The following is a 12,061-nucleotide window of genomic DNA, read 5'->3' on the forward strand; positions in this document are numbered from 1 at the left end:
CAACGCCTGGCTATTTTTAGAGACAGGGTCTTGCTCTTGCTCAGGCGGTTCTTGAATCTGTGAGCTCAGGCAATCTACCCACCTCAGCCTCCCAGAGTGCTAGGATTACAAGTGTGAACCACTGCCACTTGGCCTTCCTTATTCTTTTACTTTTCTTTACTAGCTTTTTTAAAGTTTAACTTACATATCATAAAACTAATCACTTTTAAGTGTACAATTTGATGTTTGGACAAATGTATAGATCTATCATAATAATGATGTGAATATTTCCATCACATCCCAGTTTTCCCTCAGCCCTTTATAGCTGATTCCCTATCACTGCAGGCCCAAAGCCCTGGGCCACAGATCTTACCAACTTGGGGCCTGTTAGGAACTCCGCCTCGCAGCAGAAGGTAAGCGGCCAGTGGCTGAACGAAGCTTCATTTGTATTTACAGCCGCTCCCCATTGCTCCCATCACCACCTGAGCTCTGCCTTCTGTCAGATCAACAGCAACATTAGATGCTCCTGGGAGCGTAAACCTTATTATAAATTGCTCATGCAGGCGATCTGGGTTTTGTGCTCCTTATGAAAATGTAATCTTCACCCTCCCCACCCCCCATCCATGGAAAAACTATCTTCCACAAAACTGGTCCCTTGTGACTAAAAGGTTGGGGACCACTGTGGCCTAACACCCAGCCCCTGGAACCACTTATCTGCTTTTTGTCATATAGTTTTGCCCTTTACTGAGTGTCATATAAATAGCAGCTTCAGTAGATCATCTTTTTGTGTCTGCTGTTCTCTCTAGAATGATTACCCTGAGATTCATTCAGTAGATCATCCCTTTAATGGCTGAGTCGTATTCCATTGTATAGCTGTGCCACAATTTATCAGTTCATCAATTGATAGACATTTGGGTTGTTGTAGTTTTTAGCTTTTAGAAATAAAGCTTCTGTGAGCATTTGTGTACAAGTCTTTGTGTGGACGTGTTTTCTTGTCTTTGGGGTAAATACCTGGGATTGTGAGGTTGCTGGTAGGAGGATGAAACATCTGGTTTGCCTGTGACTAAATGGTTTCTCAGGATATGTGACTTCCAGTGCTAAAGCATGGGTAGTTCTGGGTGAATGGGGACAGTCAGTCACCCTGTGCTGTGCTGTTTGGCAAAGTGTATGTTTAACTGTGAGAAACTGCCAAATTGATTTCTGAAGAGACCATACCATTTTGCATTCTTTTTTTTTTTTTTTTTTGTAGAGACAGAGTCTCATTGTACCGCCCTCGGGTAGAATGCCATGAGGTCACAGAGCTCACAGCAACCTCTAACTCTTGGGCTTAGGCGATTCTCTTGCCTCAGCCTCCTAAGCAGCTGGGACTACAGGCGCCTACCGCAACGCCTGGCTATATTTTTGTTGCAGTTTGGCCAGGGCTGGGTTTGAACTGGCCACCCTTAGCATATGGGGCCGGCGCCCTGCTCACTGAGCCACAGGTGCCACCCCCATTTTGCATTCTTATCAGCAACGTATGAGGGTTCCAGTTCCTTCACATCCAACACTTGGTTATATCAATCTTTTCCATTTTATCTATTCTAGTGGATTTGTCATGGGACCATTGTGATTTTAATCTGTATTTTGCTAATGACTAAGACTGTTGAATGTCTTTTCGTGTTTGTTTGTCATTAAAATACTTTTTTGGTGACATGATTGTTCAAATTCTTTGTGCAATGTTAAGTGGGCTGCTTGTCCTCTTATTGAGTTGTGGTCTGAATATAAGTAATTAATCAGATTTTTTTTTTACTTCAAAGTATTAAGGGAGTAAAAATATTTTTGGTTACATAAATTACATTCGTAATGCTTGAGTCACAGCTACAAGGGTGCCCATTACTCAAATAGCGTTCATTGTACTATTTGTATAACTGACCTGTTAGGTAGGTTTTTGCCTCTACCCTCTTTTTGTTCCACTACTCTGAGATATCTGTTTTATAAATATTTTCTACCAGTGGCTCAGCCCCTGTAGCTCAACAGGCACTGGACACATACACTAGGGCTGGCAGGTTCAAACCCAGCCCAGGCCTGCTAAGCAACAATGACAACTACAACAATAAAAAAATAGCCGTGCATTGTGGCAGTCTCCTGTAGTCCCAGGTACTTGGGAGGCTGAGGCAAGAGAATTGCTTAAACCTAAGAGTTTGAGGTTGCTGTGAGCTGTGACATTACAGCACTCTACCAAGGGCGACATAATGAGACTGCGTCTCAAAAAAAAGAAAAATATATATTTTCTACCAGTGTGTGGTCTGCCATGCCATTGCATTTTGAAAAGGGAAAGGTGTAATTATTTCCAGATACTAACATATATTTTAAAATTATGGATTTGTATGTCATTGTTTTATTAAAGATAATTAATAAATTAGCACAGAAGTTAATTTAACATACATTAAAGGGTTTTGATAAAATTAACAATGTATACTTTCTGTTGATTGGTTTGAGTGTAGAATGATAATAATAACAACAAATAGGTAATTCTTATTCAGTACTTACTATGTGCCAGGCCATGTTTTAAATGCTTTATGTATATGTATATATGCACTGATTTAATCAATACAGCAACTAAGTCTATTGTTATCTCTAACTTAAAGACGAGGAAACTGAGGCCAAGAGAAGATAAGTGACCTGACCTAGAAGTATTTAATTCTGTTTATTTTCAACTCCCTTGAAATCCACAGTAAACATAAACCACATGCAATCATATTCTAAATGTCCAATTTCAGTGCAGATGTGTCAGGGTGGAAGTGGGCCTTGAGAGCATCCTTTGTATGTTTTTTTTTGTTTGTTTGTTTTGAGACAGAGTCTCACTGTCACCCTGGGTAGAGTGCCGTGGCATCATAGCTCACTGTAGCCTCAAACTCCTATACATAAACTATTCTCTTGCCTCAGCCTCCCAAATAGCTGGGACTATAGGCACCCACCACAATGCCTGGCTATTTTTAGAGATGAGGTCTCACTCTAGCTCAGGCTGGTCTTGAATCTGTGAGCTCAGGCAACCCATCCTCCTCGTCCTCCCAAGTGCTAGGATTGCAGGCGTGAGCCACCATGCCTGTGAGCCACCATGCCCACCAGTTGTATGTTTTGACGTAAATCTGGACTTTGTATCTGCTCAGTTTGGAGGCAAGGGAATCACAGTGAAATAATAAATCACCAAGAAATGATGTAGCACACTTACAGCGTTGTATAAAATAAAGTGATAAATAGCAAAGAAATTTGAAAGTAAATTGTGGGTTTAAGATTAGAGAAACAGTCAAGATGTTTTAAATTTTCTACTTTTTCTCAAAGGAATCTCAAAATTAAAGCTATGAAAGGGGACCAGTTCAATTAGTAAAGAATTTAGATATAGTTTAAAAAGGGAGTGAAGGGAGTGGTTATCTGTAGTGAGTGAGTGGGTTCTGGAGCTTCATCCCTCATAAGCCACATACTCTTTTTTTTTTTTTTTTTTTTTGGCTGAGGCCAAGTTTGAACCCACCACCTCCTCTGATATATGGGGCTGGCATCCTACTCCTTGATCCACAGGCGCCGCCCCCAGCCACATACTCTTGATCAGAGTTAGTGTAAGAGTTAAATCACTTTATACATTTAAAGCACTTGGCCCAGTGCCCAGCATGTAGTAAGTGCTGAATAAACAGTCACTATTTTTAATATAATTTTAATGTATTAAATTATGAGCTAGCTTAACACAGCAAGTGTGAAAAATTGTGATCTTTGAAGGTTGACAGGCCCAGGTTCATTTCCAGGTCAATTCCTGGAAACAATTTGCTGAACAAACAGTTCATTAAATTATTGAATATTTTTTTAAGTTTGAGAAATGCTCCTTGACCTGTCCCTGCCTTGGGATGGTGAAACAGTTATGGCTTTTCATGAACTGACTTCTGGGGATCTGACTTTCAGCTAATTGAGTTTTCTGCTAATTGATGCCTTAGAAAATTGGTCTGCTCACCCTGAGTTTGAATCCTGGCTTAGACACTTGCTAACTGTGTGTGACCTTGGACAGCCACTGAATCTTCCTGAACATTGTGGGAATATGGGAATAATATTAGGTAATTGAGCAAGTTAATACAGGTAAAGCATTTGGAATAGCATGTGCCTGGCACATGGTCTCAGTCCCATATCAGAGTCCAAGACTCCAGCTACTGTGCCAATTCTCTCCTAATAAATGTAAGTGAGAGACAAGGAGCCTGGGAGTCGGGGAGGCAGGGAGCCTGGGAGACAGGGAGGCAGGGAGGCTGGGAGACAGGGGGGCTGGGAGGCAGGGAAGATAGGAGGGAGCTTGGGAGGCTGCGTAGTTGGGAGGCAGGAAAGGGAGGCTGGGAAGGGAGGTTGGAAGGCTCGGAGTTTGAGAGGCTGGGAAGGGAGACTGGGAGGTTGAGAGGCTGGGAAGGGAGACTGGGAGGTTGAGAGACTGGCTGTGTGATGTTGTCTTATGTCAGCTATACATGATTTATTGGGAAATTTATATATATTAATTTGTGCCATCTGCTATTATTAGACTGAAGGAACATTGTTACTTGGAATTCTCAGATAATAGTTTTTCCTTGTTCAAATCCAAGATACAGATTGTGACTATGAATAACTGATGTTACATTTAACTAATAGGAAAATTGAGGATAGAATTTTTCTCCTCAACTTTTCCCTTCAGTCTCTTAGTGACCAAAGTGAGGAAAAATTCCAACTGCCCATGTCCTGCTCAGAGTATCCAAGAACAATCTACCAGCTCTTAAGAGCCAGACACACAAATGGCATTTTAAGTACAAGTGGCATGTTTGCAACCTGAAAAGGAGGGGAGGTGGGTCTGTGGCACCTGGAGTTCAGGGAAACCCAGAAATCTCACCCTGCTCCCTTCTCTGTTGGGTTTGTCACAGCTTCACCCCTCTTCTCATCTTGAAAATGGAAAAGATGCTAGCCAGCTGTTTTCTGCTGATCCTCGGACAGGCCCTCCTCCTCCCCGTGGAGGCCAGGCAGCGGCTGCATGAGAGGGCCACCGCTAGAGGCAGACACGCTCGGACCCACCCCCAGACGGCCCTCCTGGGTGAGTAAGGGGCCCCACCTGCAGAAGGGGGTGTCCAGACATGGGGTCTGGCATCCCTTGGAGAAGCTCTCCTGTCCCTGGGTCCTCTATTGGGGTGTGCTGGGGCCAGGGTGTCATTGGTAACGGGTGCATCCAGAGTGCAGGATATGGTTGTGCACAGACATTCAAAATAAAACCAAACCCCTTCTAGTTTGAAGCCTTCAGTTTAATCTGAGGCTCATGATTTTCTCCAATATGCAGAGCAAGATTTTTCATCTAAAAGTATCCTTATTGGGTTCATCTGGACAAAGATTTTATGAAAAAAACTTTTTTTTTTTACAGAGTCTCAAGCTGTCACCCTGGGTAGAGTGCTGTGACGTTACAGCTTACAGCAACCTCTAACTCTTTTTTTTTTCATCAGGCATTTTTTTTTTTTTTTTTTGTAGAGACAGAGTTTCACTTTATGGCCCTCGGTAGAGTGCCATGGCATCACACAGCTCACAGCAACCTCCAACTCCTGGGCTTAAGTGATTCTCTTGCCTCAGCCTCCTGAGTAGCTGGGACTACAGGTGCCCGCCACAACGCCCAGCTATTTTTTGGTTGCAGTTCAGCCGGGGTCGGGTTTGAACCCGCCACCCTCGGTATATGGGGCCAGAGCCTTACCGACTGAGCCACAGGTGCCGCCCCATCAGGCATTTTTTTTATTGTTAAATCACAGCTGTGTACATTAGTGCAATCACGGGGTACAATGTGCTGGTTTCATATACAATCTGAAATATTCTCATCAAACTGTTCAACGTAGCCTTCATGGCATTTCTTAGTTATTGTATGTAGACATTTGTATTCTGCCTTTAGTAAGTTTCGCCTGTACCCATTCTAAGATGCACCGTAGGTATGGCTTGGTATCAGGTAGTAGTTCTCAAGCTCTTTGGTCTCAGGACTCTTCCTTTTATACTCAACAGTTATGAAGGATCCCAGAGTGCTTTTATTTATTTATTTTTGAGACAGGGTCTGGCTTTGTTACCTTGGCTAAGTGCAGTGGCATCATCATAGCTCACAGCAACCTCAGACTCCTGGGCTCAAGGGATCTTCCAGCCTCAGCCTCCTGAGTAGCTGAGATTACAGACATGTCACCATGCTGTGCTCACTTTTCTATTTTGTTTGTGTGTGTGGGCTCACCGTGTTACCCAAGTCTCAAACTCCTGGCCTCGAGTGATCCTCCCAACTTAGCCTTGGAAAGGTCTAGGATTACAGGTGTGAGCCACTGTGTCTGGCCTAAAGAACTTTTGTTTATGTGGGTTAGATCTACTGACATTTACTGGATTAAAAATAAAATGAGAAACTTTAAAAAAATTAAAATGAAGATTCTATGTGTATAAAACTATATTTTATTTTTTAGTTTTTATTTTTTTGTAGTTTTTGGCTGGGGCTGGGTTTGAACCCGTCACCTCTGGCATATGGGGCCGGCGCCCTACTCCTTTGAGCCACAGACACCGCCCCAAAACTGTATTTTATAAATAATAAAAAAATTTTAGAGAAGTGACACGTTTTTACATTTTTGCAAATCTATGTAACATCTGGCTTGATAGAAGGTAGCTGGATTCTCATTTTTCTCTATCTCTGTCTCTCTCTCTATTTATTTATTTATTTTTTCTCACTCTGTCTCCCAGGCTGTAGTGCAGTGGCATCATCATAGCTCACTGAAACCTCAAACTCCTGGGCTCAAGGGGTCTGCCTGCCTCAGCCTCCCAAGTAGCTGAGACTTCAGGTGTATACCACCATGCCCAGCTAATTTTTCTATGTTTTGTAAAGATGGTGTCTCACTCTTGCTCAGGCTGGTCTCATTTCTCATTCATTGAATCTGGTATAAAATGTTATTTGGATTAGATTAAAAAACAAACAAACAAATAAATGGCCTTGAACAAATATGTAGTTAGAAAAAGGAAGAGCATTTTAATAGCCTTTTCATATAATTGTGGATATTCTTTGATACTACACCAAAACTTGACAATTGGTAGTTTCTTTTTTTTTTTTTTTTCGCAGTTTTTGGCCGGGGCTGGATTTGAACCTGCCACCTCTGGCATATGGGGCCAGCACCCTACTCCTTTGAACCACAGGCACCGTCCATGGTAGTTTCTTAAACTAATCTAAAACCACATCAGTAAACTGTTGTACTCATGAAAGAATGGAAGTATAAAAGACAAACATTAGTGTTATTATGAAAATAGTTCTGACCTCCTAGACCCTCTGAAAGGGACCCCTAGATTTCCTCAAACCACAGTTTACGTGGCAAGTTTAAGGGAATCGTTCCCAGTGAAGGTCATGACCACATGGAGCCCTCAGGGAGGAGCAGGCAGCAGAGGAGGGAGGTGCAGCGTGGCGATAGGGCCTGGGCAAGGCACAGGGGACTGCAGGCTGTCCATCAGGCTGGTAGTCTGAGCTGGAGACAAGCTGTGGGGGCTCCAGCAAGTTTGAACTTCATGTTGCAGGGTGGGAGCCCGTGGAGGAATAAGCAGATCAGCAGCATCACTTTGACTTTGCCCCCACTGTGCCCTCTGCACAGACTCAAGCTGGAAGAGCCCGTGGGCTGTGGCAAATGGCAGGGATCTAACAAGCAATCTAACTAGTGGAGGGCAGCTCTGAGCCAATTCTTCCAGGCCAACAGGACAATGAATTAGCACACGCTCCAGGCCTCGGACTCTTCCAGACTATGATGGGGGCTGGAGTAGAGACGGAGTAGAGCAGTGGCCTGTTTGGATTCTTCCCCTGACCCATCCTTGATCAGCGGTACCCATTCCCTTCTGAACTCCTTCTAGGCCCTGGTGTGGGAACTGGAGCTACATTGCCTCGCCCAATTATTGCTTGCTTTATCGCTTTATTTCTGCATGTCTTTTCTCTTTGTTATATCCTTGTCCTATGAGGGCTGTACCTGTCTCCAGGGCAACCAGTGGGGCCCATGTCAGCCTTTTAGGAAACCTTAACCCCCTCCCCCATGTATTCGTGGCCCCCTCATTCCACACACCACCCCACATGCTGCCAGCTTGCTCTCCCTGTTTGCTTTTTCTCTTTTACAGGTCTTGTTGACATGTGCATTCTTTTCTAAATTCACCAAACCTAGCTCACTTTATTTCTTCTAACTCACCTTGAAACCATTTTCTTTCCCTCTTATAGATTCCCCTGGGGATTAGTACCCCCTACTTGGAATTTACGTTTGTGTTTTAAGAGAGCACTTTGTGGCAAGAATTTAAAAGGAGGCTCACCTTGTAGTCTGGTCAGGGGGTGGGGAGACTGAGCGACAGAGTCTCACTCTGTCACCCTGGGTAGAGTGCCATGGTGTCATAGCTCACAGCAACCTCAAACTCTTGGGCTCAAGCAATCCTCTTGCCTCAGCCTCGCAAGTAGCTGGGACTACAGGCATCTGCTAATTTTTCTGTTCTTAGTAGAGAAGGGGTCTCACTCTTGCTCTGGCTCGTCTTGAACTCCTGAGCTCAAGCAATCCACCTGCCTTGACCTCCCAGAGTGCTGGGATTACAGGTGTGAGCCACTGCGCCTAGCCAAAACTGTAATTACTTTTGCACCAACCTGATTTCTCTAAATAATCCTGACATCAAAATATTATTAATAGTACAATTGCAATGTGTTTCATCTCACATTTCAGGAGTTGAAGCCTTCTAAATTATTATAGCAATATATCAGAAGGAGTTGGCTGGCCTAGAGAATTGAACCTAAGAATCTCCTGCTCTGTGTTGTCAGTGGAAGTCTTTACCTAGACTGACCCTTTGGAGCTACCAGTCTTACATCCCCTGAAGCCACTTTGCATGGTTAGCCCTGAGCTTTCCAGGACTTTGTTCATCGCCTTCCTTATGCCTGGATTACCCTTTCTCTGCCAAGACACATTATCATCCAGGCCCAGGTCTAACGCCAGCCAGGCAATGCCCTCCCTAAACTGACCGCACACACTGCAGGTTCTCTGCCAAGGCGCCAACCCTGTCTGCCTTGCATTCCAATGGGGAATGATGGTACGTACCTCAGAGGGATTCATATTTTAATTATTTTTGCACTTGTCTCTTTTTTACCACTAGACTGTAACTCCCTTGAAGATAGGGCTGCAGATTTTTCATTTCTCACAGCACCTATGGAGGACAGCTCTCATTTATTGAGTCCCTGCTGTAAGTTGGGATGTGTTCTCTTAATCCCCGGGAGGGGGAAATGCTGCATGGTGGTTATCTTTATAGCCTATTTTCAGACAAAGAAGCCGATGCTCAGAGAGGTTAAGCAATTTGGCAAACTTGTCAAGGCTTCTGCAAACCTCGGCAAGGCCAAAAAGGCGCCCAGTCCCTAGCTCCTTCATGGAAATGGTGCATGGCTTAGGGTCAGATGTGCCTTGGAGCAAAGAAAAAGGCACCTTATATACTTGAACATGGTGACTTCAGCCCCTGCTTGCTCCTTGACCACGAGTCTTTGTGCAGACCATAAAATGCCTCTGTATTTAGAGGTGCTGCCGCTGCTGTTTCCACTGATTCCAGCCCTGGCTTTGGTCCTGTCCACGGCTCAGTGTGTATTGAGCAGCTGAGTGAAGGAGACATACAGATGGCTGGTTTTGTCCTCATTTGGGATGATTCCAGACTTGATTTATCTTCTTTAGCGGTAGACCTGGGCCAGGCTGTTTTTGTCTCTGGGACTTGGTTCATTTATGTATAAAAGGAGGAGCTTGAACTCAGTGACCCCATAGGTCTCATCTAGGGTGTGGCGATGTCACTAATTCTGTGGCATCCTGATGCCCCTTCTGTGTGGGGCATGTAGTGAAATCCTCTCTTTCACGTTCCCCAGGTAGGAGCGCCAGGAAGTAGCATAGTCTGGAGAAAGGAGAAGTTTTGAGATAGCAGCCTGGGTGGTAGGTCAGGCAACACCTCAGGGCTGGGTGGTAAGATCAGGCAGGAGAGCTGGGGTTCTCAAACTTCATAGTAAATCAGAAGCTTCTGGAAGGCTTGTTAGAACACAGATTACTGCACTCAAGCCCAGTGTCTTATTCAGTAAGTCTGGGTTAGGGGCTGAGAAGCTGCATTTCTGGAGATCTCAGTTTGAAACTCATTGCAGAAGTGAACTCTACAACATGGGAATGGGTGATGGGAAAGATCTCAAGAAGAGATGCTGTGGGGCGTGTGCCAGAAAGGCAGCTCAAGATCAGTAACATCTGCAGGGAAAATCGCAGCTGCAGAGTATAAATTGATTGGCGTCTGGGGATCATCCTTTATGAAGCTTTGAAAGTAATCTTCAAGCATTTTCCTATTTTATGGGGAGTTGGCAAAAGATGTCTCTATACAAGAGCCAACCTCTTACCATATAGTGATTAGCCACATAAAGCTAAAGAATAGAGTGGCTGGCATGTGTCTTTATCATCAGAACTGACTATACAAATTAAAGTGGATGCAGACAGCATACATATTTTTAAAGAGATGGGGTTCTCACTCTCTCAGGCTAGAGGGCAGTGTTAAGATCATAGCTCACTGCAGCCTCCAACTCCTGGAGTGATCTTCCTGCCTTAGCCTTCCAAGTAGTTGGGACTACAGCGGTGGTTCTCAACCTTCCTAATACTGCGGCCCTTTAGTACAGTTTCTGTGGGTCATGACCCACAGTTTGAGAACTGCTAGACTACAGGCATGTGCTACCAGAACTACCTAATTTTATCTATTTTTTGTAGAGATAGGGTCTTGCTATGTTGTCACACTCATCTTAAACTCCTAGCCTCAAGGGATCTTCCAACCTCTGCCTCCCAAAGTGCTAGGATGAAAGGCACAAGCCTCTGCACCCATCCTATCCCCTGCTTTAAATGTAGCAAAGGCTTTAAATAAAAAAAAAAAAAACACCTGGCTTGGTGTCTGTGGCTCAAGAAGGTGCCAGCCACATATATCTCAGCTGGCAGGTTTGAATCCAGCCCTGGCCCGCCACACAACAATGACGGCTGCAACCAAAAAATAGCTGGGCATCGTGGCAGGTGCCTATAGTCCCAGCTACTTGGGAGGCGGAGGCAGAAGAATCGCTTGAGCCCAGGAGTTGAGGTTGCTGTGATGTGGCCTTCTCAGCAATGTTAAGTGAATTAATGAAGATTACAGGTAGACTGCATTAGCTTTTCTGGTCAATTCATGTAGAGCTTACAGTCACCAGAAATCATCAGACCTTATGGTGATTTAATAGCTATCATGTATTTTTCTTAATGTAAGTGGAATACTTTAAATTATTTGAATTACATTTTATCATCTTCATTTAGGTTCATCATTCTTGCTTGCTAAAATCTTACCCCCCTAGTTTAGCAAGTTAGGATCACTCACAAATTTGATAAAATGCTTTCTATATATATCTTTTCCCAAGTCACCACTGAAAAGACTAAAAGAATATTTTTTGTTCATTTTTAGTGATGATAAGAAATTATCTTCACTTTAAAAATTAGTGTCTCAACATTTAATGAGTACTAGATACTGAAAATACAAGGAGAGCTAGTTCAGAACTTGGCCTGAACAATCAAGCTATAAATGGGAAATCTAGAGATGTGAGGTGCATGTTAGTTTCTTAGGGCTGCCATAACAGTGTGCCACAAACTGGATGATTAAACAACTAAAAAGCTTTTTCTCCCAATTCTGGTGGCTAGATGTCTGAGATGGAGGTGTCACCAGAGTTGGTTTTTTCTGAGGCTTCTCTCCTTGGCTTGTAGAAGGTCATTTTCTCTGTGTGTTTTTACGTGGTCTCTTCTCTTTTTACCTGTCTCTGTCCAAATTTCCTCTCTCTATAGGGACAATAGTCACATTGATTCAGGGCCCACCCTGATGAGACTCATTTTTAACTTAATCACTTATTCAAAGACTCTGAATCCCAATACATTTTGAAGTTCTAGGGTGAGGACTTCAACATACGAATTGGGGGGCGGGGAGGGGACACAGGTTGCTTTGCTATTCAGTTTCCCCGTTTTGGAGGACAGTGTCATTTCCTGACATGTTCCTACATAGCCTCTTTCTCCTTTCTGGTTGCCTTTATATTCCC

The 12,061-nt window shown here is 43.8% G+C and overlaps 1 protein-coding gene across 2 annotated transcripts in view; it reads left to right on the forward strand.

Moving 5' to 3' along the window:
• Positions 1-12,061, forward strand: part of MATN2 (matrilin 2) — a 148,922-nt gene that overhangs the window by 11,592 nt on the left and 125,269 nt on the right. For both annotated transcript variants that reach the window (XM_053559061.1, XM_053559062.1), the window contains exon 2: positions 4,881-5,047. In XM_053559061.1, coding sequence (XP_053415036.1) covers positions 4,906-5,047 — 142 coding nt within the window. In that variant the 5' untranslated portion in view covers positions 4,881-4,905. The remainder of the gene's footprint in view (positions 1-4,880; positions 5,048-12,061) is intronic.

This window comes from Nycticebus coucang, chromosome 13 (genome assembly GCF_027406575.1).
Source record: "Nycticebus coucang isolate mNycCou1 chromosome 13, mNycCou1.pri, whole genome shotgun sequence".
Lineage (NCBI taxonomy): Eukaryota > Metazoa > Chordata > Mammalia > Primates > Lorisidae > Nycticebus > Nycticebus coucang.